Consider the following 26,365-nt stretch of genomic DNA (forward strand, 5'->3'; position numbering starts at 1 on the left):
CAGCACCCATAACACTCTGCAAGGTGGGCACATCCAGCGCCCACAGTGCTGTGCAAGGGGGGCACATCCAGCACCCATAACACTCTGCAAGGTGGGCACACTCAGCACCCATGACACTCTGCAAGGGGGCCACATCCAGCACCCACAGTGCTGTGCAAGGGGGGCACACTCAGCACCCATAACACTCTGCAAGGTGGGCACACTCAGCACCCACAGCATTGTGCAAGGGGGCCACATCCAGCACCCACAGTGCTGTGCAGGGGGGGCACATCCAGCACCCATAACACTCTGCAAGGTGGGCACACTCAGCACCCATGACACTCTGCAAGGGGGCCACATCCAGCACCCACAGTGCTGTGCAAGGGGGGCACATCCAGCACCCACAGCATTGTGCAAGGGGGCCACATCCAGCACCCACAGTGCTGTGCAAGGGGGGCACATCCAGCACCCATAACACTCTGCAAGGTGGGCACACTCAGCACCCATGACACTCTGCAAGGGGGCCACATCCAGCACCCACAGTGCTGTGCAAGGTGGGCACACTCAGCACCCATAACACTCTGCAAGGTGGGCACACTCAGCACCCATGACACTCTGCAAGGGGGCCACATCCAGCACCCACAGTGCTGTGCAAGGGGGGCACACTCAGCACCCATAACACTCTGCAAGGTGGGCACACTCAGCACCCACAGCATTGTGCAAGGGGGCCACATCCAGCACCCACAGTGCTGTGCAGGGGGGGCACATCCAGCACCCATAACACTCTGCAAGGTGGGCACACTCAGCACCCATGACACTCTGCAAGGGGGCCACATCCAGCACCCACAGTGCTGTGCAAGGGGGGCACATCCAGCACCCACAGCATTGTGCAAGGGGGCCACATCCAGCACCCACAGTGCTGTGCAAGGTGGGCACACTCAGCACCCACAGCATTGTGCAAGGGGGGCACATCCAGCACCCACAGTGCTGTGCAAGGGGGGCACATCCAGCACCCATAACACTCTGCAAGGTGGGCACACTCAGCACCCATAACACTCTGCAAGGTGGGCACATCCAGTGCCCATAACACTCTGCAAGGTGGGCACACTCAGCACCCATAACACTCTGCAAGGTGGGCACATCCAGCGCCCATAACACTCTGCAAGGTGGGCACACTCAGCACCCACAGCATTGTGCAAGGGGGCCACATCCAGCACCCACAGTGCTGTGCAGGGGGGGCACATCCAGCACCCATAACACTCTGCAAGGTGGGCACACTCAGCACCCATGACACTCTGCAAGGGGGCCACATCCAGCACCCACAGTGCTGTGCAAGGGGGGCACATCCAGCACCCACAGCATTGTGCAAGGGGGCCACATCCAGCACCCACAGTGCTGTGCAGGGGGGGCACATCCAGCACCCAAGATGCTAAGCGAGGGGGGGTGGCACACAGCACCCCCAGCGCCGTGCAGAGCGGCAGCAGCTCCCCCCATCACTGCCGCAGCCCCCCCCGGGCCGTTCGCAGCCTGAGGTCACAGGGTCTGTGGGGTGGCACGGCCGCTCGCAGCTGTTATCTGCCTGACTTGGTCCACGGCGCTCCCAGGTTTCCTGACACGTCCTGGACGGTGTGTTTGTTTTTTAATGCGCTCTAAGTGGAAAAACCATTCCCCCTGCTTCACTCGCACACAGCCCACGAAGACAGGAGCACCAGAAACACGAGCCCCGACACAAGCCAAGCACTATGTCCCTGTCTAGAAACTAGTAAAAAATGTATTACCTAAAAATATCTTTTCAAGAGGTGATTTAAAACAGCAAAGTCTCTTGGCAAGAGGAAATGGAGACGAGGAATATCTCAGGGCTGAAGAAGCCCCTGGGACTGCGCAGCCCTGTGAAAAAGCTCCGACAGACAAACCAGACCTCTGCAGGAGGAGAGATGCTGAGGGGTGTTTGGGCAGGGATGTGCCTTTTCCCGCAGGCAGAGAGCTGCACAGGGCTCGGCTACGAGGGGCTCTGCGTGCTGTGCCGGGGGGATGCCCGACTCCCCCCCAACACCCATCCCCACCTGGCCCTGCGCTGGACGGGGTTGCTATGTGCATCACCCCAGCTCAGGCGGGCTCACGGCTGCAGCCAGACCTCAAGCCCCGTCTGGCTCATCACTGCTGAGCTGTGGGATGCCCCCGGCCGCCCCCGCAGCCTCCGCGCCGCGGTTAAGTGAGGACTCGTGCATGGGCTGGCTGGTCCAAAAGATGCAACGATCCCTTTTCCCCGGCCTTGGGGAATGGCACCACCGACATGAGTCACTGGCACCAGCCCTTGGAGCAATTAAGCCGAATGAGTAATCTTCAGTTAGAGAGCTGGAAGGGGGAGAGAATAACGATAGATGCCTCCTAATGAGGGTTCAGTGTAGGAAAACTTTTGAATAAAACCATTCACATATATTAATTACTATGTTAATTGTTGCTGTGAGGACTTAGAGCTTTCCACTCCCACTCTCAGCAACCTCTCTCGCTCCTGGGGCTGCAGACCCCTGCCTGACCAGGGCTTTGCTTCGGCTTCCCCCTCCCTGAGCCTTTGCTGAGCCTGAGCCAGTAAGCAGAAATTTGGAGAAACCAGCAAGAAATGTTGAAGATGATGGAGGGGAGGGAGAGCGAGCAGGCAAACCTCAGATGCACGTTTCCCAAAACCTTTGCACAGACCCACGACTGATTTGAACGCCCAAGAGATGGACCAGGCACCAGTGCGAGCTGCCCCAGCGCTGCTGGCCCAAGCATCCAAAAGAAATCATAAACCATAAAAGCCATGGGGGTAAAGTCAGTGACGGCCTCTGGGATCATTTGTGTTCGTGTTTTGCTTTCAGAGCTCTGGTTGCCTTTTTGCAGTGCAACCATCAAGGACTAAGAATTAAAAAAAAACGGGAAAACACCCGTGAAAGGGGGAGATCCTTGTAACGACAGGACTGCACATGGTGGAAGTGTTGAATATCGAAAGCTTTGTGCTAAAACCCCTGAAAACTGGTGTTACAGGGCAGGTTCCCACCCCAACAGTCCCGGTGAGGTCCGGGAGCTGTGGCCACACCGCGCAGGGCTCATTTTGGGGGTTTTGGGGTCTCTGCGGGGCTGCCTGGGGCAGAGAGCGGAGCGGGGCCGGCGCAGCAGCACGCACTGACCGTTTTCCCTGTGCTGGAAGGAAGGCGAAAACTCTTTGGCAGTGATCCTGGCGATCCGCGCTTCTTCCTGAGCTTTCTGCGCCGCCGTCACAGCCGCCTCCGCCTTGGCCCTGGAGTGAGAGGTCCTGCAAGGCAACCAGAGAGACAAGGACCATGTCAGGCAGCTTCCCTCTGCAGACCAAAGGCAAATTGCCCCCCACGAAACCCCTTTGCTCCAAACCCCTTCAGCTGCCACAGAGAAGCTGCCACCGGGAGCTGGGGCTGGTCGGGGGTGATGTTACATCAACAACATGTTCATGGACTGTTTCTCAGTCTGCAAATCACCCAGGTGACTTGGAAACAGGGGCAGGATGGTTCGTTCCCCCGGGGAAGCATCACCCCAAAGCAGGCTGGCCCCCTCCATCACGCATCCCTCCGTGGGGTACCCCAGCCCCGCAGTCATCTGCAGCAACCTCTGCCTGCATCTCCTGTGAGCCTCTGGGGATGAAGACCTGAATTTAAAGCCGGTGGGTTTTTTTTTAACCAAAAACATTTGCTTTTAGATGGAAAAGAGAAGATTTCCACCCCCGTCACCACGTTTTGCGTAAAATGCTGGATGTAAATACAAGCACAGTTTGTCACCAAGAGCAGAGGTAGGAGCGGGGGCTTGCCATCGGTACCGCCTCTACCACCCCTTAACACATCTTTATCAGGGCTTTTTTTTTTTTTTTTTTTTCCACTCTGGATGAGCGACTGTTCCCTGCACTCACCCATTACCGGCGATTCCCCAGACACTCGTGTTTGATGGTATTTCATCCCATTGCTCAGGATTTACACCCTCTTATACAGCTCCTCTGCAGCGTTTCTGTGAGCATCCTTCAAAGGCTGGTTTGCCCCTTCCCCTTAGCTGAGCTATCGAGGCACTTTAAAAAAAAAAAGCCTGTTCCTACCCACTCTGGTGCAGGCAGCGTTATAAATAGCTCATCTGATTTCTTTTCCCTCCAAAATCAGGCCCTCCATCTCCTTTAATCATTTTTTTTTTCTGCTGCTCTCTGAATTCCCTCTAATTTTTCGACATCTGCTCGAAGAGGAGTGCCATTTCTGACAGGCTCCTATAAATGGAAAATAGGGCCAGTAATGTGCCTGGCGTTGCATCGTGCAGCACCAGCCGTGGATACAAAACTGGGCGGGCGGGCCTCTGTGTGCTGTCACCTCTTTAAGCCCGGGTGAGGTGCCTGGTCCCTGCCCTCAGAGCCGACCTGTCACTCTTTTTAAAGTGCTGACAAGTTGTCTTTCCTCTAATGAGTGCTTTATTGATATAAATTTGCTGCTTTGGAGTAGCCGAGGAAGTGGGACACGACCTGTTCTCCCGGAGCTATCAAAGGTGGCGGAGGTGCTGCCGTGATGTTGTTGCAGGTCCCGCAGGTCCTCCCTGACCGATGCCACCAAAAATTGGTTTTAAATAGTTTTTAACCCACCCTGGGTCCAGTGCTCACTCTGCTCAACACTCATGCAGGATTGGAGGAGTGGACAAGCATGTTACAGCTCCATCCCCTGGCAGGTATCCCAGCTCAGCTCTTTTAGGAGAAGCAGGGATGCTCCAAGCAGGAGCTGCAGCAAATTGCTGGGAGAGGTGCAAATTGCTCCTGGTTTTGGTACAAACGTGGTCAGTGGGAAAGGCTGGGGCATCAGATGCATCAATTAAACCACCGCAGTGCCAAGGACGGTGCTACCTGAGGCTTAAGATTACGCTGCTGACCCTCTGAGGTTGTTAAAACAGCAGCTAGCATCTTCCACGGGAGCTTCTTAGTGGTCCAGACATCAGCTCCTGAAAATCCTCCATCCGTCTATCCCTCCAGTGTCTCCTCAAGCTGAAAACTGTTCAGGGGAGGGACTGTGCCTCCCATACTGCAGCACATTTACAGAGCAGGCTGCCAGTCCCCTCTGCCCTCATACAAAGGATTAATAACGTCTGAGAGTGTCTGGACCAAACTCAGCAGGCAGGATTACACGCCGCCTCCCCATACACCTCCCCGGAGATGCAACTGGAGGCAATGATCTGTCACTTGTTGCCAGGGAGGGAGGCTGGAAGTGCCAAAAAAGCAGCTTGTGACACTTCCAAGGGTCTGGGGACACACGAAGGTGTCTGCAGAGCGGGAGGTTACCCATACGTGCAGCCACCACCCAAGGCATGCTCCCCTCTCCAGTGTACACCACCTCCCCTTTTTTCACCAAAATGGGTCAAAACCACCATCCCTGGGGCACGGATGGGTTTCCATCCCTGGAAAACTCACTCCAGCAACTTCTGGACTAGTTCATCCCCTTGGACTCCAACATCAGCCCAGGAAGAGCAGCAACTTGGGGCTTTGACCCAGAAGGAGTTAAAAATCAATCATATTAATTAAGCCATCTCTGATTTAAATATACGCAATGCCCACAAAGCGGGTGTAACGCTGAGTGCTGCGCGGGGAGGCTTAATTGTTTGTAATGCTCTCTGAGGTTCTTGGAGGAGAGGCACCATCAGAGTGAAAAGCAGAATTATGGTGATCTATATGTTGCATAATAAAATACATAAGTATTCCCAAATAAATGCAAGTAATCCAGTTAGCGTTCTCATGACTTTGTCACGTACTAAATTTAACAGCTGTCTCCTTTATACATGCCTGCTGCTCGTAGTGTGCGCTAAATCTTAATTCCCCAGTTAATTGCTGGAGTTTATTTCCTTGTAAAGCGGGTCTTTCTCCACGACATATAGACGGGGCCCGATCTAATCACTCTTCTCCTGCCGTAAGCGCTGCCATAAATCTTTCCTAGACGGAGACGCCGTCCTGGAAACCACAGTCAAAATAAGGCTGGATCCTTCCCTGTGGATTCGTCGCAGCTGGAGGAGGAGGCTGGGGATGCTCAGAGGCGGGAGGAATTAAACAGATCCCCCTGCATTGCTCCTTTGTTACCCCCCCGTGGTGCCCTCCATCCCGTAATAAGCCCACTGGACCAAGGGTGGTGTTTGCAGGAGCACAGTGACCCTCTTGTTTGATTGGAGTTGATTCAAAGCTGCATACCTGCTGGGAGATGCTCGGCTTGGTCCCTTCTGCCACCGGCGGGTGAACAGGGGAGAGGGAGCGCTGCAGCCCGGGGTGCCGGAGGTGGCCGGAGAGGGACTTTGGAGGACGGTCACCTCCAAATCACATTTTGGTGCGCTTCGCCACCCAAGCTGAACCGGGGACGGGTGCTGCGGCAAGGATGGTGCTAGGACGAGCCAGAGGGGTGATGGAGGGGGTGGTTTATAGCTCTTGAGACCCGAGGGTCTGGTTTGGGTGAGGGCAGAGAGTCCAAGCTGGGACTAGCTTGGAATATTTTATTTATTAATTTTTTTGCCAAGCTGACTCACTCTTCTTGGAGGATGACCGGGCAAGTGGTCAAACTGGCAAGAAGAACTGGCAGGAGGCAGGGAAAAAATCACAACCAAACAGATTTCTGTAAATCTTTGCAGATCTCTTGTGATTTGGCCAGAACCGACAAGGGAAAGGACAGTACCTGTGAGTGGTTCATAATGCCAACTTTATCAGCTCCAGCTAATCTGTAAGAAGCTGGAATAAACCAATTTGTGAGGAAGAACTTGGCTTTTTAGGAATGCCAACGGTGACTCTGGCCTGGCTCTGCGTAAGTGAGGAGCCAGTGCAAGGGCTTCTGCTGCAAACGCGGTGCTCGGGGACGGTTTAGCCAACAAGCGGGTGAGCTCTCAGCAAAATCTGTGGCACCTGACGGTTTCAGGAAGAAAGGAAGCAAAATTAAACCCAGGCAGGGCTCGAGTGGTGTTTAGGTTAATGGACCGCTTTGGCAGGAGAACAAGTGGGACAAACTGCTTAAAAATTACCCTGGAAATTAGAGCGAGGTTACAGAACACCAGAAACATTTCTGAACAGAGACAGGTCTGTTTGGGAGTTGTAAATGCAACGCCAACACTTGCAGGGAGAGCACCCGGTGACACAAGAAACCTGCTTCATTTCTGAGTCCTCCCCATCCAGCTTTGCTTGAGCGCAGCGATCGTGGAAAGGGTGAGCTGGAACCAGATGAGGGATTTGCCATCCCTGTTCTTTGTTTTCTTGCACCCCTGTACGAAAAACATGCTCTTCTTCAATAAAAAACTAGGCAGCAGACTGTGTTTGGGGCGAAGGCAAGCTACGTGCTGGACGCAGGGGGAAATCTGCATTGTTTGGGGTTTAAATGCGAAAAAGCATCGTATGGGCAAGATTTCTAGAAAAGAAGGTCTGTTTTCCAAAATTCGCGTGGCAGCTCTTGCTGGGGAATTTCAGTTCTTTTGCAGGCAAACTCCTGGCTTCTCTGGTGCCCCCAGGAACTCAGAGCTCGGCCAAGGGATCCTCTCCTCAGTGGGACTGGACAGGGAAGAATGAAACTGCTGCTTTATTGTTGAGATCCTGCTGTAGGGATGGAGGTCCCCAGCGTTCCTCCGTCCCATGCTGAGAGCTGATGGAAACCTCTCCTGAGCTCTCCAGAGAGCCCCAGCTCCTCAACAGGAGCACGCACCGGGCTGCAACGAGCCCTAAACCCTTTGCTCAGCACCGAGCTGATTTCAACAGGACTATTAGGTCTTAATCTTTCCTGTATTGCCTGTACACCTACAAATCAACCCTCCTGCAAGGGAGCTCAAAAACCCCAAGCTCCTGGTAACTACAACGGGGTTCTCTGTCTTCTCCCACTTGTTTTCCATTTCTTTGCTCGCATGGAGGGGCAGGAGTGACAGACAGACCAATCTAACTGTCCAGCAATGAAGTGAGAAAGCTGAGATCAAAAGAAAATTATTAAAACTATTATTAAAGCCTTCTTCCATGCAGCTTTTTGAACGCCTCCTACCGTATAAAAGCAGAAAACCCTGTGGTCCACATTTTCATGGAAAACACGTAAACCTGCCACGTGCAGCCTTCACTGAAGGCTTCCCGGCCGCTGGCTCTGGGCACGCACAAGTGGCGAGGATGGGGTTAACCAGCCAGTGAGCTCATCCTGGGACATAATGAACAGCCTCAAGTTTTCCTCAGGGGCCAGGCTGGCTCCATCGGATTCACTTTGTCTCTCAGGTCAATATGTAATCAGGCAGCTTTTTTGTTTTGTTTTGTTTTTTAAAATGCTTCTTTATCTTCCTACAGGAGGCACGTTCTCCCCCTCCATTACAGCGGGTCATGTATTTTTCAAATGGCAAAATTCAATTAAAACAAACACAAACTGCAAGAAAACACTTCAGGAAAAATTCAGAAAGAGTATTTGCTGGGCATTTAAACTGGGTGCTTTGCTCTGGTGAAAAGCAGCGGCGGCTGCAGCGGGGCTGGCTCAGGGCTGCACAGGGAAGCGTCGGGATGCGCTTATCCCTGGGAAGGGATGGCTGGGCAAGGCGTGGAGAAGGAATTTTTTGGTCTGACCTCCCCACGTGCAAAGACCAGGCTTGCATGAGCGCGAGTCCCTCTGCTGTGTTGACTCGCCAGGGGTTATTTCACGCTCCCACCAGCACAGCGGAGAGCAGGATCCGGCCCTAATGGCATCGCGCTGAGATGCACCAAGAAACACAAAGCAAAAGCCCCCGAGTGATCGATGCCAGCAACCAAACCCCAGAGCCGAAGAGAGAGGGGGAGCGCGGTGCAACCTCTCCCAGGCTATCCATCCCCTCGCTCCACATCCCGCAGCGAAGCAGAGGCGCTTCCCGCTCCCGATCCCTCGGGGATCGATAGCTGCCACCAGCGGCGGGGAGGGCTGGAGGCTCTGCCTGCTCAGGGCAGGATCTCAACCCCTGCCCGCAAGGAGGGCGGGCTTGGCTGGTCTGCACGCTCTCCTCGATGGGACAAATTGGGACTGAATTATTAATAGCCGCTGCAGACTGTCTGGCTTCTACCTCTGCGGGAGCATCTGATTTAGGGCAGAGCTGGGGAGGGCTGCAGCGCCCATCCTGCCTCCCTCCGCCCCTGGCACAGGCTTTGGCTCAGCAGCCTTTGGCGGGCACAGCACCCCGCACCCAGCACCTCCCTGGCCCCAAAAGACGGGCGCAATAACCCGACAGCAAGGGCCGGGGTAGGCACGACCCAGGGCCAGGCTCTGTCTAGACATTTCCTTCAGGGAGTGGGGAGATGGCAGCAATTAACAACCTGTTTGTTATTTTCCCTATCTGGCATTTATTGCCCCGATAAAACCCACTCTTAATTCCAGCTTGACTCTTTTCACAGCTTTCCTGGCTTGGTTGTTATTGCGCTAGGCTCGCTTTGAGTGATTTGTGAAGGCAGTAATACAGTGCCGGTACTCAGGGGGTGGAATATTAGACACACCAATTAGCTATCTGTGCATAAATTCCCATTTACCTGCTTATCGCAAGCATATTTGCCTTGCCTGCTTCCTCCGCCTGCTTTTTCCTCCACCCCCCCAGCGCTGGAATTCTTAATCAAGAGAAAAAAAGCAGCTAATGTGACCTCTGACATGACGTAATGCAGCCAAAAACGTCTGCTCGGGCTCTTTGCAGCCAGACAGAAAGCAGGTGCTGTGCATAGCAAAGAGAAAGCCTGGCTTCCCCGCATCCCGCTGCCAGGCTTCCCAGCTCGGGATGGAGATTTGGGGGTGGGAGGCTGGACCACCCCTGCCCGAGCTGGCGGGGAGCAACCAGCCCTGGGAGGAGGAGTGGGACACATCCCGTCACCAGACAGCGAGAGGGAAGGGATGGAGGGAGGGGGCATGGGGTGGAGGGGATGCTTATTGCAGGCCCTGGAAAAATTGCTCGGAAAGTCACATTTCAAGAGAAAAGTTCTGAATTAAAAAAAAAAAAGAAAAAGAAAAAAAGAAAAATCTATAATCCTGAAAAAAACTCCAACCCCTTGATGCGTTTCTTTGTTACGGCCCAAGAAAACAAAACACAGAGAAGGATGGAAAATGTTGTGGCCAAAAGCCCACATCCGAGCCTCCCTGTGGTTTTACACTGGGAAATGTAACGTCGCAGGGGAAACCGTTCCCAAGCCAGCTGGGAGACCTCGCGGGGAGCAGGTGCCTGTGGCCCAGCTGGGGCACAGCATGCACAAGGTCTCTGAAACTCATGGAAACGGGGATGGAGCCACTTCCCATTTAGCTCATTGCTCCAGGCACCTGTGCCAGATTCTTCTCTACCTTTATAATTTTGGAGCTTACAAATGGAGAGCAAATTCACCAAGGCGTCATTTGCCATTTTTCACTGAAATACCATTTTTTAAAATCGAGTAAGCGAAAAAAAAATATCCCGGGCTGCATTCTTCCAACCTGTGCCTTGCCTTTAAGTAGATAAAATGAGTTTTGCTGGAGAACTGAATTCACAACGTAGTGGTGCAAAGTCATGGTGTCTTGGGGGACAGGGATGGGCCACAATCAAATGTCACATCCCCAAAATCCTGGGAGAAATACGGCCCAACCCACAGCCAGCAGCGTGTTGCACGGTGATCGTGTCGGCTGCTCTCATCCCCAGGCATCCCCTGGGACCCTGAGCTGGGTCTTTTCCAGCAGAGAAGGATGACGCAGCCAAAGGGTTGTAACGCCACGATCCTCTCCAGCTTGCCTTATTGCCATCATCCCAAACCGGTCACGGGGCTGCTCAGATTTGTTTATTTTATTCCTGTTGTTGTTTATCAAAAAAAGTGCCTGGCACAAGAAAATCAAACTCCATTGACTTCAAAGGGCTGGGCCAGGTGGAGCTGGTATCCAAAGGCACATCTGCCACCGTTACCCAGGATGCTTCCAGCACTCCTCTCTGGCCAAGGGACATGCAGAATAAGCAGAGCCAGGCAGCCCCATGCATTTCCCTCCCAGTGGGTTTCCTTCCTTTTAATTTTTTGCCCCCTGGCAAGGGTAAAGCTGATGGGTCTTTTGTGCCAGAGAGGATGTGCAAGCTGCCCCGAGATGTTATTTACAGCTCACAAGATAATTAACATCTGGAAAGGGAGTCTCGTCTCCCGCCATCTGTCACTTGTAACGAAGCTACGGAGGATGCAGGTGAGCGACGCGGCCAGGCAGTACCTGCCCATCCCGGTGCTTTGGTGCTTGCCAGCCCAGACGCGCATGCAGGACCTGGGCTTTGCCCTGGAGAAAGGCCAGCTTTGGTGCCACCGTCCCACCGCTGCCCCAGCCTGGCCTGCCAAAGGAGGCAGGTTTGGCATCACAGGTGGGGCAGCGGTGCAGCAATCTCTCAAATCGACACAGAGGCAGCAAGAGCAAACTCCAGCCCCGAGGATGGAATTTCCCCTTTTCTTATAAACTGGGGAGTGCATGAGATAATTGCAGCGATGCCGGGAGCGTTGTTGTTTTCTGGAAAGTGATGGGCAGAGATGCAAAACCTGCAGGAACCCACTCAGAGCAGGGTTTGGGCAGAACTAGCTTCAAGGAAAGGAAAGGAATGAGCAGGAGGGATGCTGCCTGCTTTCCAGCTGTCACACTTTGAGTGGGGCAGTTTTCCATGATTTTACTGGATAATTGTCACGTACGTAATGGAAAATGTACATAATGGAAGTGGAAAACGCTGATGTCCCCCTCCTCATCCCCTGCTCTCACGGAGTGCCAGCAGACAGCCCTCCACGCATACATCCCAAAGGCACAACCACGCCACAAATGTTCTTCTAACCCTGTGCAAAAATAGCGCATTACAAACGAGCCTGCCACTTTCAGGCAGGAGGCAAAACAGGTTGGAAGAAATCACTAACAACCCTTGGAAAAGTAAAAAAAAAAAATAAAAGAAGAAAAAGCCCAAGCAAAAGCAAGCGAAGGCATGAAATCTCCAAGGAACGCGGGCAGCGCTGGATCATCCGCACACTGCAGATCTATACTGTGTGTATCAAATGCAAAAACAGAACAGCAGAAAAGCCCTACATCAATGCCGCATTCGGGTGGAGATTTTTAAATGCACAACAGGCCAAGTTATAGCTCCCCGAGCAGCCATAACTCAGCCTGCTTGGACATGTGGAGCGTTGAGTTTGGCTGTACATGCTGCTGACTGTAATAACTTCAGGCTGGATCCTGCATTCCGGCTGCATCGCCCTGTCTCCGGGCAAGGCTGGCTCCAAAGGCGGCACTGCCAGAACCCTCGCAAGCCCGTCCCTGCTCATTACGCCAGGGAAATGCCGGGTTTTTGGTGGGAGGTTTGACCACGGTGGGTCTGGATGGGTGGCTTGGTGCAACACTACCCATCTTTCTGGATTTACCGAGGAGAGGAGGATAGAGATGTGGTCGGGACACAATCACCAGCGGTCCAGCCACAGATTTGGAGCAACCTTTGTGGGATGGAGGAAGGCAATTAGAAAAAGCCTGGCTCGCTGTGGACACTGGGTACCCCCTCCTGCCATGTCCAGCCCCAGGCTGCACATCAAAAGGTGGAGGGTTTGGTGGACCAGCAGCATCCCAGCCTGGCCTCCATCACCAGAAGGTCCCCAAACCAGCCCGTTCCTTCCCGTTTTTCACACTGACCTTCCTCGCCTGGATGATGCCATGCATGGGATGAAGAGCGGGCTAGAAACCTCAATGCCAAAGGTGAAAAATGCAGCAGAGAGAGAAACTGAAGCAAGCCATGGGCAAAGGAACCGAGAGAGCCTCTGGTAAGCGAAGCCCTCAAATCCCTTCGAGGAGCCATCGGCACAGCCCAGCCCTTTGGGAATCATTAGAGGCTTTTCCCTATGATCAAGGGAAAAGTGCTTAGAATAAGAGAATTTGGGGAGTTCAAGCGAAAAACTCCAGGTGAGGGAGGTGATGGCAGACAAGCAAAGCAGATCTGCCAAATTTCAGTTTCATTTTGATGCCTGAAAATGAACGAGTCAAACCAAATTCTGAAGCAAAACACAACAGAACTGCAAAGAGAAGTCTTCTTTCCTTTCCTGACCCTTCACCCCGTTCGGGTTTTGGCTGAAACACTCTGGCAGTTTCACAAGTTTTGGTCACCTCAAGCAAAACAGACATTTGGCAAATGAACTTTCCAGGCAATTTTTGTTCTGCTGTTGGAGCCACAGAAGCCTGAAAGAGGCAGCGCAGCACAGAGCTCACCGTTCTCCTTTCTCCTGGTGATGTGGTGATGGGCTGATGGACAGGGACATCCCCTGACGTGCCTCTGGCCACGCACCGTTTTACTCAGCCAACAGCAAAACCCACCCCAGTTCAGAGCAAACCGCAAAAAGAGCCAATGACGAGCTCGTTTAACTGAACCTAATATTTTAGTTCCAGCGCAGTCTGGACTCAGGCCAAGACATGGAGCTGAAACGGCCTCAGGAGCACTGACGGATGCTCTCCAGCTGTCGGAGGGGACTGATATCCAGCCTCGCCCTCTGGGACTTCTCCACCACCTCCAGCCCCATGGGATAGGAGACAGGACTCTTCTCCAGGCGATGTGACAGAGGTCTAAGGGATACGTTAAAACGGTCCAGTCTTCTGAGTGATGGAAAACGTATTTTGACCACCAGGGCCCTAGTGGATGCTTGGAAAGCAAATACATCCATGTCTTGCTCCATGCAGCTGCGAGGAGGCTGATTCCCTGGTGTGAGATGCGGGCGATGGGCACCGCTCTGTGTGCCTCTTGCCACATTCAGCCTCGCCAGCATGGACCCAGAGACCACGGGGAAGCTTTTTCTGCTGGAAGGGGCAACTGGCCCCGAAGCAGCTAGACAGAGCCTGCCACATGTGGGACACGGCAGCAGCATCTCCATCCCCCACTCCCACATCCCACTCCCACGTCTGCACACCAGCAACCCCCAGGAACGACGAGAAAATGCCAACCCAGAGCAAAAATGCTCCTAACGCCATCGTGGAAGGTGCCAAGTGGGGGCAAGGACCTTGCCTGGCTGCGCGCAGGGTACCAGCACCCCCTGCTGCAGCTGAGCCCTGCGCAGCTCGGCTGGACGCAGACCTGCACAGAAACTCAGCTGGAAACAGTACCCACCACCGGCCCTGCTAAAAGCAACATCAGATGCTAAAACCACTGCAGAAATAAGTCTGGTGCCAGGTTGCTGTCACCAGTGCCTGCAACTCCGGTCCCCATCAGGAGGGATGGAGAGGACAGGAGTGTTTGGTGAATTATTTATTTATATTTTTTTTTGAGCAGCATTGGCCCCATGGCACATGTTGCTGGGTCCCCTGCACCTTCCACAGCCCCAGTGGGTGCAGGCAGGAGGGAGAGGGGCTGGGGGTGCCCCAGGGATGTGGGTGGGCAGACCCCTCTGTGGTTCGAGTGCTGGCCACAGCCCTGCCGACTGGGGAGGGGGAAAAAATAATATAGCATCCCAGTTGCCACAGCAACGAGCAGCTCCTGCCTGCCTCAAACTTCAGAGCCCACCCAAAAGGAGCCGCGTTCCTCATCCCCGCTGCCCGCATGGGTTTCTCCTCCCTATCACATGGGGGCCTGTGAGCACCCAGGAGCCCAAAAACCAGCCTGTGCCCCCAAATAAACATCCCACTTCTCATGAAGCTGCTCAAGATGGGGGGGTCGTGCATGAGCTGCTGGGTCCGCAGTGGGGTTTGCCCGCTCAGTCCCGCCGCCTGCCTGTGCCCAGCTTTGATGCCCAGCTGCTGGGCACTGCTCGCCCCTGCAGGACCCGGGCACCCTGCGGGACCCCCTGGATGGGGGGCTGCCGCTGGGGACCTGCCCTTTTGGGTCCCCGATGAGCGACGTGCCCCAAGGCTGGCAGCCCGCCCTGGGTTTGCAGGTCTGTGCTGCCTCCAAGGCAAAACCCCTGAAAATTTCCACTTAAGCAGCCAGAAGCACAACAAGGGAAGGGACTCGGAGCCCAGCTCTGCCAGGAGAGAATCTGGGCTTTTAATTATTTATGTTTCACCTCCATGCTATGGTGATGAGACAGAGACACAGGCAGACAGCGGAGAGAAGGCTGCAGCCTGCTTCCCCAGAGAGGCCATTTACACGATCCGGGTGAGCTGGAGGGCTACCAGCCCCCGCCCAAGCCCTGCCCCACACATCTCCCCCTGGAAAAGTGCCTCAGCCCTGGCTCTCACCTCTGCCACTGCTTTCCCGGAGGGTTTGTCCCCAGGACCGAAGAGTTGAGAAGAGCTGCCACCTGCCACGGCTGTTTGAAGCTCCCCCAAGGATCTTGCTGTATTGGATGGGGACCGGCCGTGGCCACCTGCCAGCAGGGTGGCTCTGGGACAGCCACCGTGACCACTGTGTCCAGCTTTGAGCCCACAAACCTATTTCTTCTCCATAAGGGAAGAAAGCACTTCCCCAAGGAAGTGCTGCTCAGGGTTCTGGGCAGCATCTCCAAGCCACTGAGGCTCACAAGGACACTTCGTGGTGGAGCGTAGAGGAATTGTAGAGGAATGAAGGCAGGTTAGTTAACACTGATAACATACAGCTGTGGGCTGGCTTCAGGGGCGGTGGGTTGGCTGACGTGGATGATGTGCAGCTGTGGCTGGTTCCTGCTAAGCAGTTAAATAGCTCTGAGGGGGGTGGAAGGGGAGTCCTGGATGAAGAGAGACCTAGAAGAAGCAGAGGGAGGAGGGAGAAGGGAGAGCACCCAGGGTGTAGGAGAGGCCCTGGGAGAAGCAGGGAGCCTGGGTGAGGAGCCTGGAGAAGGAAGGATCTGGATGCTGCAGAGGCAGAAGCTGGGTGGCCTGGCCTGAAGAGGATGGAGAAACAGCACAGACAGTAGATGAACCTTTGAAACCTTGTGGGGGATCGGTGGCTGTGCCAGGGCAAGGTGTGGGAACTACTCACTGAAGTTAACCTGGTGTGGGATGGTAAGAGCCTTGTAGCAGCTGGCTAGCTTTGGTAGTGCTGCAACAGTGGGGCGTCCACTGACCCAACCTTGCTTGGGTTCAGTCTCCAGCAGATTTGGCTTTGGGGAAGGATACCAGATGTGCTTTAATTGAGCAGAATTAATTTGGCAAAGCTCTATGGCCTGGTACCGTGCTCCCTTCTGCCATCCAGGTCCATGAATGAGACCTGGCGCTGCTGGCATGGAGCCCACCCATCTCCCATCGGGGTGCACACAGCCTGTCTCCCACATAGGCTGCTACTGATGCTGAACCAGAACCAACCGTCCCCAAATAACATGTCATGTCCCTGGAGGGTGACACTTGGGGACAGGGCAGAGCGGATTCAGGCCGTGACTGCAGTGAGGCCCTGCTGTCAAAGGGCTGCTGCCCGCTGCTGAAACAGTGGTGGCAGAGGTGGGCTAAAGTTGAAAAGAAGGTCTCGCTGGATGGTGGGCTGAGCACAAGGCATGGCCACATCGCTGCCACAACAGGATTTTAGGGTGCTCAGCACCCTGAAGAATTGGGACCTTTCTTAGTCACAACTTTAAAGGGATAATCGTTTGAATCCATGGGTTAAATCCCCCTGGGATTTTCAAGGGGGAAACTTGCTTAGCAGGGTCTATGGTCAAATCCTTTAATTTCCTGGATTAGGAAGCCAGGGCAGCTTGTCATTTGCCCTGCGTGGCAGAAGCGACAGAAACCTCATTGCTTGAGGCTTTTCAAACCAACTGCAAGAGCACTGGAAGCCCCCAGCCTGGCCACTGTGTTCCCCCCACGGTGGTGCCAGTCACCCCAGCATCCCAGTCTCTGGCTGCAGGGAGAAGTGATGCTCATATACTTGTTGTTTTTGCTCAGCTCTGTATTTTCATCTCTGTTGTGCTCTTGATATTGTTTTTGCCTCTCTCCAGGGAGGAAGGGACTTTGGGGGGACCAGGAGCATGGGGGTGTTGGGGATGTTGCCGCAGAGAAGCATGTGGGTGGGCAGCTGGGGCGGGAGCAGCGCAGCCGGCAGGAACGCATGCCAGGAAACCCAAAACGGGAGCTGGGAGAGGAAAAAAAGCACGCAGGGCTCTCTCACGAGATGGGAAGGCAGCATGGCTGTAGTGGAGGGACCCCAGACCTTCCCCTTCACATTCCTCTGTTACCCAAGCGTCAGGGTGCAGCATGGCTGGGGTGCAGCGTGGGACCAGGCAGGGACATGGTGCAGCAGCTCCCACGGACATGGCTGGGGGTTTAGGGTGGTGGGACACGGCAGCAGCGGGTTGGGGTGCTACAGTCTGCATCCCCCACATCTGGCCCTTGGGCCCAGCTGCAGGTTTGTGTGCACCCTCACCAGTCCCCTTGCACTCTGCAGAGGGTGAGGGTGAGGATGGAGGGGAGCGGTGGGGCTACAAGCCAGCCTGCCTGCCAGGCAGCTGCACAGGCTGGGGGAGGATCTCTCCCTTCCCTCCCGAAGATCGCTGAGAAAAGCAACGCTGCAGTTTCTGCTCGTTGAATAGGAGAAGCAGCAGAAAGGAAAATCAGGGGCTGGCTTTTTATTGTTGTTGGCTTTTTCATTTTTTTCCCCATCTGATGATGGGCTGCTCCACCCAGAAGCATCAGCATGAAGAAGAAGAGGCTTCACCATCCTCTTCTTCAGCTCATTCTGTCTTTCCTGTGCTGTGCAAGCAGTCAGGGCAGGCAGGAGGTTATTGTGTCAGTGGGGGGATCTAATCCGGCTCAGGGGGCTGAAATCATCCTGCAGCACCTCCCGAGAAGGGCTGATTCTGCAGCAGGGCCAGCCGCAGCGGGACAGCAGTGCCGGCCGCCCAGCCCATGCACTAAGCAGGTAAAAGGCTCAGATTAGAAACCAGTCAGATGATCCCAGCTGTGATGGGCTGCTGTGTGGTGTCAGCCTCCTCCTCCTCCCCTTTAGCCCCTCACGCTGCCCCCCACCTCCTGCCCAGCTCTCCGGGGCAGCCCCTTCCCATGGAAGTGGCGGCTGCCAGGAGTGAATCACCCTCCTGTCCTTCCTGCCTCGCTGCCGGCCAGTGCCATCCCTGCCCGTTCCCATCTGGTCTCGCTTTTTGCTGCAAAAGGCACCAGCACATCACCCTCTGGCACTGGCAGGGCTCTCCCATCCCATCCCCACCAGGCGTTTTGCTTCCTCCTGCATCCCAAGACCCCTCTGCTGCTTCACCCACAGCAAAAGCATCCTCTCCAGCCATGCTTTGCTGCATGCCTGCTGTGACACAAGCCTTGTCTGCCAGGACCGCACGGATTTTGGAGATCCTCCCCGACGAGCGCAGGGAGCGGGGCAGAGCCGGCTCCGACCACGGTGAATCCAATGGGCTGAGAATCTCCACTCTGCCCATGTTATTTCACCATGTCCTAGCACTGCTGGAAATTATTATAAGAATGTATGTTGCACACCTGGGCCATGGAGCTGGGGCGATTTAGCTCACATCTGGCTCGGCGGAGAGGGAAGGCAGCAGGAGCCACAGAGTTGGGAGCAGTGGTCGTGGTTGAAGGATGGGAGAGCGATGGCAGGAGAGGGGCTAGCAAAACAGCGCGGAGCTGCTCGCCTAGAAGCTAAAAGACTCTGCTGCGGTTTTTCTAGTTGGATTATTTTGTAAAGCATCATTCCTATGAAAGGCACTCAATTTTCCAGCCTGTTCATGTCTGCGCACAGATGTGCCCTTCCACCCCTGCACTGCAGTGCAGGCAGCGGGGTGGCAGCTAGGGACACACAGTGCTGGCCCTGTGAGAGCGTGCCAGCTAGTCCTGACTTTTGACACAGCCACAAAAGGGCTTAATGCTGTAAATCCCGTCTGAGCAGGAAGTTATTAAATTGGCATTGCAGGAGGACTTAAACAGTCACGGTGCAGACAGCAGATCACCCAAGAGCCGGTAACGGGTAAGGATGTGATGCTTCAGGATGCTATCTGGGGATCCACTGTTTCTCAAGTGTCCTGGACTAGAGGTGGGAAGTGTACTTGCCGAGTCAGAGGTACCCGTGTCATCCCGGCTGACAGCAAGGCAGGAACGGGAGGAAGAACAGCTGATCCTAATCTCTGCCGCTGCGGTATCGCCTGACCCCTGTCAGCACACGGGAGCTTGGGCACGGGCAGAGGAGGGGAGGGAGGTGGCGGAGAGAGCGCGGCGTGTTCTGCCACAGCTCAGCTCTCTGTCAATGGTGAAGCCTGCTGGAGGCTGCTAGACCCGGGCTTTGCTCCCCTCTGCATTGCACGGGGGCTGTTTGGGGAGAGGGAGGGCAGGAAGGAAAAAGAAAATGCTGCAGTAAAGAGAATTACCTCCTGCCCCAGCTGATCTCAGCCTTTGAGTCACCTCCATCTATCCCCTCTGTGTTTTCCTGCCTGTCTCTTTGCACCCCTCAAGGAAAGGATGGAGAGAATGGGAAGGGATGGAGGGTGCATGCTTTCCTTGCATGAGATCCAGTGGGTACCAGGTGATGCTGTCAGTGACCCCATCATTCCCCAGCTAATGGGATGAGGTGACTCCTGCAAAGCCCCAAGCTCCAGCTGGCTGCCGTGGCCTCAGCAGGGAAAGGGGCAGTGCTTCTCCAAAGGGCCATAAGCAGAGGAACCCTCCCTGGACCCAGAGGTGCCCAAAGAGGGGCTGGGCGAGGCGGCGAGAGGCCCCGGCACACTTGGTCTGATCCCTGAAACATTCACTCAGCTCCATCCCTGCAGCCAGCTCAGCTGTGACCATTTCAGCTTCGGTCTGCTGCTGGCTCATCCCCTCCATCCTGACCCAAGGAAGGGAACAGACTGTCCTTTTGGGGCCACCACGTTCCCCTCAATCCGCATCCCTCCTTCTCTCCCCTCTCCATCTGCAGCGAAAGCCCCGCTAGCCACACGAGGCGGGGATTAGGGCAAGACTAATGCGGGAGCCCCGCAGCCACCTCCCCCGGGCATCAGAAAAGCCAGCAGAAACCTTAAATCAAATGCAGCTAAGTACAATTGCAAAGCTGCAGGCACAGGCCTGAGAGAGCATTAAGCAGCATTATTATGGCTCGGTGTACTGCCGGTAGTGACATTACCGCAACTTAAAATGTTTGGGATCAGAACTGCAGAATCTATTCTTTTCTGTGGGTTTTGCCCAGGCTGCATTTCCATTTTTCTGAAGAAAATACCTGTTTGGCTCAAACAACCTCCTGCACTTTGCTGTTTAGCTCTCCGGGGCTTTTCTTGCCTCCTCGCTCCCCACTGTACATCAAACGCGGATGGATGCTTTGCCCTCACTGCAGCATCCTGAAGGAGCATCCATGCTGAGTCCAAACATTTCCCTTTACCCGTCCTCACTGCCAGGTTGTCTTTATTCGCTTCCTTGTTCTTTTCTTCTTCAGTTTCCTTTTCTGAAGTTGAATGACACCGTGCTAATTTGTGGCCCAACTCCTCCTGAGACTATTGAGCTTAATTATATTTTTCTCATCGTTGGTGAATGGCTTAGCTGTAATTAGGCCTGGAAGTGCATTACTTAGGACTAACCTGAGAACAGCATCCCCTCCGGGGTGCTGGGGCATCGGCTGCTCCGAGGAGCTGTTATTTTAAGGTGCTGAACAACAGGACCTCGTGAAGCTTGCACTGGAGAGGAGGTGAGTGCTTGCCAAATGTCACCCATCTCTGGGATTCATAACCCTAGAGCCGCTGGCGGCCCTTCCTCTCACAAGTAGTCCAGCCGCTAGCTACAAAACCTGGAGCTGTAGTAGCAGAAGGAAATGCTGGAGAGAATTAGGGTCTGTCTGCCCAGCATTAAAACTGCCATCACCCGTCACTGAGAGCTGGAGTCAGTCCTGAGCTCCCCTGATGCTCCCTGGGCATCTGTCCTCCAGGGCCAGCGGCTGTGCTGGAAGCCAAGGATGCTGCAAGCCAGAAAGGCCCACCTCTCTCAACTGGATATTTTATTTTCATCGACCGTGACACACCAGTGCCTACAGACAGTTTGCTTCAGGTATCAATGTTAGCACTAATGAGACGGGCTCTGGTGTCTCCAGTGCATCCTCCATCCTTCTAGGACAGCACCAGAAAGAGTGATGGCTCTTGGCTGATACAAGAAGGGCACGAGGCATGCCACGGCACGACGAGGACACCCTGCACCTTCATTTTAAACAGGGTGAAAAAGGGCTCCCTCCCCGGCTACCTCTGAAAACAGATAGTTGCCATCAGCGGTAGTTTTTCAGACCTGACTCACAGCCCTTCTCGCCCACCGGCTTCACACAAACTATTTCAGCGAACGGGAGATAGAGGAGGAGAAAGAAAGTGTTTTTTCCTTCTAATTGCATCAAAGAAAATTTAGGAGAATCATCTACCTAACCTAGAAACTATTTCTTAAATGAGCTTACCTTTCCGTGTCGCCGATAACATTGCACTCGGTTCAGGCTAAAACAACCTTAAGGATCCAATTTACTTGTCTTCAGTACACTATGTTTTTAGCCTACTTTCCTCAGGAAATGGGGCTTACTGATGTGATTGTGCTGTTTATATATCTATATGCCATCACTCCCACACTAATAACTTTTGAACGTGTTGGCCAATTCCAACCAAATCTGACAGAGCGGTAGAGTTTTCAAAAATACTGAATTCTTACAAATTTAATGAAATACGTGGGTGGGCACATATTTTCCCCCACCAAGGGAAAGGCTGCAGAGTGAACTCAGCCATATTATTAGACAGAAGAGAATACACACACACACGCACGCACACACAGAGACACACCAGTGCTGTTATAAACCCCCCAGATGCTGGTAAGCCAGAGCTCACGGTGGCATGAGATGGGGGATACTGCACCCCTGAGCCCCAAAGCCACCAAAAACGAGCATCAGGACCCCTCTGCTAATGCACCCGCTGCCTGTTTTGTGAATTTCTTTCCATTTCGACGATGCGATTTGGTGTGGGCACTGTAGGGGAATGTTTATTCATTTAGAAGCTTTAAAATTAATCGGAGTAATTATAGGAAAGCCTTTCTAGCTGGTTCTAGGTTTGTAAAACCATGCTCTCTTCTGGTTCCGCACGCTAAGGGACTGTTTCTGCAAAAACAACCCTTGCAAAGGGCTGAGCTGAAGGAGGGCAGGTTTCAGGCAAAGCAGCTCTCCCTGCTTGCATGTCGAGGTCTCCTTGGGCCAATCCTGCATGCAGCCAAATTGCAAACCCAAGACACCCTCCAAGACGTCGGGGCTGAGCCTGTACCCCCACCTAATCCTGCCTGCCCCCCGTCTCCAGCAAAGCCTAAATCCTGCCATCCTGCCTGGCTGTAGCCGAATGGTTTGGATCTTCGTTGATAGGTTTGGGGACTTCAGCATAAGCCATTAACACAGGCAGCAAAAATTCCTGGGATGGATGTCATTTGCTGTTGGTAACCCAGCGCTAATGCACAGCATCACGTTGGAGCCTGCCTGTCCCTGGCTCGCACAGCGAGAGATGGGCTGTGCAGCAGATCAATAAAGGGCTTTTCAACACACCAGCAGCCCTTGTGCACCGCAGGCGATGGCTGTGCCATAAAAAGAGACAAGCCCTGGGTTCCCAGCTCTTGCTTTCTTTTCTGCATGTATCTAGTCAAGAACAGACTAGTTAAGACCGAGCACAGACGGTGGAGGGAGCTGGGCTGCAGGATGGAGATGGCAGGTTGCTCATGGAGCATCTTCTGATGGGACCAGGAGGTTCAGCCTCTGACCGAGTACGCTGGAAGCATTGCACTCCCATTCATTTATTTCTTTGCATCTTTACTGATGATGCAAGGGGTCCTCTGAGTGGTCCCCAAATCCCACAGGTTTTCTCCTCCCCCATGCACATGTGTGATCATGGGCTGCATCCTCCATCCCAGCACTGCTGCCGCTCTCCAGCAGAGCTCAGGACCATGTTACCCCAGCCAGTACACGGGAGGAAGGTATTCATGCCCTGGCATTCCTGTCTGACTTGATTATTTTTTCCCCCTTCTGTCTCATAATTAGAAGGTGGAACATTATATGCCAAGAGCTCGCTAAACATTTCTAACACGGGGGGCTCAAACCTCTTCCAACTCCCACTCTTGTGGCTTTCCAGGACCATTACCACCTGGGGACGGAGGATGCTCACTCAGGTCTCAGACCCAGCATCCCAAGGCAGACCAGATCTCCACATTTCCAGAATTCAGGCCTTTGTATCAAGTCATTCACCTCCCCAGATCACAGGGAAAGATCTGGTCTTTCTGCTGCTCCACAGCCTGTTTCCTACCTGGCAATCTAGTGGGATTTTTTTTTTTTTTTTTTCCCAGAGCTTTGACAACAATTTGGTACAACATCAGCTTGAAAACGTCATCGAGCCCAAATACATGCTCCCAAAGCAGGACTGGGAGTCTCATTCATATTGCAGATAAGTCATCGGCAGACACGCAGATCAAGATTTCAAGTGTGACTCCGCATACAAATGATTGAGACCCAACAATTAATCCAGCACAGGAGACTGAGGAGGTACCTGGGTTTTTCCCCTAATCCCAGCCCTTTTTCCCCAGCCTGGCTGCTATATGTAGCACTCGCTCATGAAACAGAAAGGAATGACCACGCTCTAATAAACCACCCCCCAAAAGTGACGCAAAGAGCCCCGAATTTGACAGAGGAGCTTTCCTTCTGGGCTCACCCTTGCCTGGGAGCTCACTGCAAGTCACGGAGCTCTTAGGAGCATTTTGGGAGCTGCCTAAAAGGTGCTCGAGTGGACCTGGCTTCGAGCTGGGAGTCGGACCCTACTTCAACCTAAATTAGAATTAGAATGACCCATTTCCCCACCTCCCTCCCGCTGGTTTTCAGCCAGATCAGGTCCCTGCTCTGAATCACTGACCAGTTCCATAATGGTTACAGCCGGCCCGAGAAGTGGGAGCTTCCTGAGGCTTGTAGGGATTATTTGGGCACCCAGATCTGCTGCTTTCTAGCAGAGCCTCGGGCAGGGCAAACCCTCCCCAAGCATCAGCTGCAGCCAGCGATTTGACTGCTTTTCCACTCAAAACCTCTTTTGGGAACAGAAATAGCTGGGAATCCTCCCAGCACAGGCCAAGCCTGGGATGGTTCCTCTTGGCTTTAAGTCAGACAGAGGATACAGGCAAACAGCATCCCAGGAGCCCAGGGTATCATCCTGCTTATTAAAGAAGCTTGGGAGAAATGGGGTAAATAACCCAGTACCTCCTAAGTGATGGCTATCACCTGTGAGCCCCACACCGTGACCCACAAGCGCAGTCTCACCATGGTGCAACCACCCCTTGCACAGGCTGCAGTGAATGCACGGCTCTGGGTGACCCCGCGTGGCCTTGCCAGCTGGTTTGGGAAGGTCCTGCACCCACAGCCCGCTCGGAGTCAGCCAAGGAACATTTCACCCCATTTTGAACACCACCCGTGAAGCCTGGGCATGCTCGGCAGCCTGGCTTTGTGGGATGCTGCCCGCTCCCGCTTTGGAGTCCAGATAGCACTGACTGCTGCCTGCACCAGCAGATGCCCACCGTGGCACCTGCCTGCCTCCAGCACCTTCCATAAAATAACCCCCCCCCCCCCCGCACCTGCTACTGCAAAAAGTCTTATCCTACCTCTCCCATCAAACCGCAGCTGTCGGGGCAGGACCCCAGCCGAGGTGCCGCACCAGGACAGGGACCACCTTACCTGGATGCCGCGATCTCCGCTTTCTGCTTGGCGATGGTGGCCGCCCGCTCCGCCGCCTCCACGGCCCGATCCACCTTCTCGCGGATCTTGCTGGCCCGCAGCGGGATGAGGTTCTTCCTCTTGCCGCTGACCAGGATGTTCTGCTTGTACTTGCCCTCCTCCTTGGTGCCGTCGGGGAAGGTCATGCAGCCGTAGCCGTGGCGCTTGTTGTTGGCCCATTCTCCCTCGTACTTCAGCCCGTCCGAGCGCTGGCTCACCCCGAAGCCCGACCGCTTGTCGTTCTTCCACTCGCCGACGTAGATCTCGGTGGTGGTGGCATCGATGTCATCTTCAATGACGGAGAGCTCGGCTTCGCCCTCGCCCAGGCTGATGGTGGAGTTGATGTCGCTGGCGGTGGAACTGACCGTGCTCATCCCGGCCTCGCTCCGGAAAGAGCTCTGCTTGCTCCGCTGGCTGGCCAAAGAGCTCTTGGACTCGGACTTACGGAGCTTGAGCCCACTCAGCAGCGACCGCCGGAAGATGCCCTTCTTCTTGCTCTTGAGGATCTCGGCGTCACTGTGGGCCATGAGGACGAAGCCACCCCGGGAGACGGCAGGGCTGCCGGCTACTGCCGGCGAGGAGTCGGGGTGCAGCGCCGTGCCGTTGGTGTGCTCGCTGCGCAGGGAGTTGATGGACGTCCTCAGGGGTGACCTGATAACCGCAGCCATGCCGTAGGGAACGCTCTGCCGGACGCCGTAACCCTGGCGCATCCCTCCGACCCACTGGCCCTGGTATGTCCCTAGGAAGAGGAGACAAAAGCAAAGAGGGGTTTCATGGCACGGCATCCTGTGGGCTGCTAATGGCATCAAGCTTCTCCGCGAGCTCTTCGTTAGCAGGAGCAGCAAAGAGCCGCTCTGGATCCCTGTCCCACCTCTGTGACAAGGACCATAATGTCACGCTGTGGGAGGAAAACATAACGTCTTGGTTGGACTGCAGGCATGCACTCCAGCTGCAGCGTGGAAACACCAGGAACCAGCCAAGGCATCACCGAGCACGGGGCGATGCTTCGAGGAGCTGCCCATTAGATCAGCCCCTGATTTGAAAGGGAAGGGAGCGGGGAGACGGGGAAGGGGAATCGTTATTCAGGAACAGACTCTGATCCCGTCCGTGCTGCTGGCAGTGATCAAAGCGGTCGGTATATTAAAATGCATTTATTTATATACATAGTGCCTTTTATCCGTCGCGTAGCGGAAGGGAGTGGCCCTATAGAAATAAAGGTCACACGGGGAGAGATCCATTTGGTTATTCTCCTCGGAACGTGCTCCTGTTTGAACACCTACATTTGCGTGGGCACTTGGTGGAGCCCACAACAGTGGGATGAAATGCACATGGGACCTCACCACAGCACTGGGAATGGAGACACCAGAAACCCACCCAGCCCAGGAAGCGCAGCCGGAGCATCACGCCTGCCCTGTGCACCAAAATGTGCGGTATAGTCTGCCCGGGTTTATAATCCCTCCCTCTCCTGGAGCTCGGTGACTGGCACGTTTGGGTTTTTTTTATCCCAGCTGTTTAAACTGCGGGGCTTGTTTTTATCCTTAGGTTGGCTTAATCTTTTCTGAACTAGCTGAAGATGCAGTGATTCACCGCCCATCTAAGCCTTGCGGGGCAGACTGATGAGCCCGAGGACGGCTCCTTGTCTGGCACTGATGCTGCTGGGATGCTGCTGGGATGCTGTGGCTGGTCCCAGCCCCGGGCTGCCCTGCTGCCTCCCCTCCCCTGCCAGCGATGCGCAGAGCAGAGCCCTGCACCAGGACAGGCACAGGCAGCACCTCGCAGCGTCGGGGCCTCCCTTGGTGCCAGCCCCGCTCCCGCGCACGAA

At 54.4% G+C, this 26,365-nt stretch overlaps 1 protein-coding gene across 1 annotated transcript in view; it reads right to left on the reverse strand.

Moving 5' to 3' along the window:
* Positions 1-26,365, reverse strand: part of JPH3 (junctophilin 3) — a 57,671-nt gene that overhangs the window by 15,742 nt on the left and 15,564 nt on the right. Inside the window, exons 2-3 of the mRNA XM_040615610.1 lie at positions 24,505-25,282; positions 3,147-3,271 (exon numbers count right to left, since the gene is read on the reverse strand). Coding sequence (XP_040471544.1) covers positions 3,147-3,271; positions 24,505-25,282 — 903 coding nt within the window. The remainder of the gene's footprint in view (positions 1-3,146; positions 3,272-24,504; positions 25,283-26,365) is intronic.

This window comes from Falco naumanni, chromosome 15 (genome assembly GCF_017639655.2).
Source record: "Falco naumanni isolate bFalNau1 chromosome 15, bFalNau1.pat, whole genome shotgun sequence".
Classification (NCBI taxonomy): Eukaryota; Metazoa; Chordata; class Aves; order Falconiformes; family Falconidae; genus Falco; species Falco naumanni.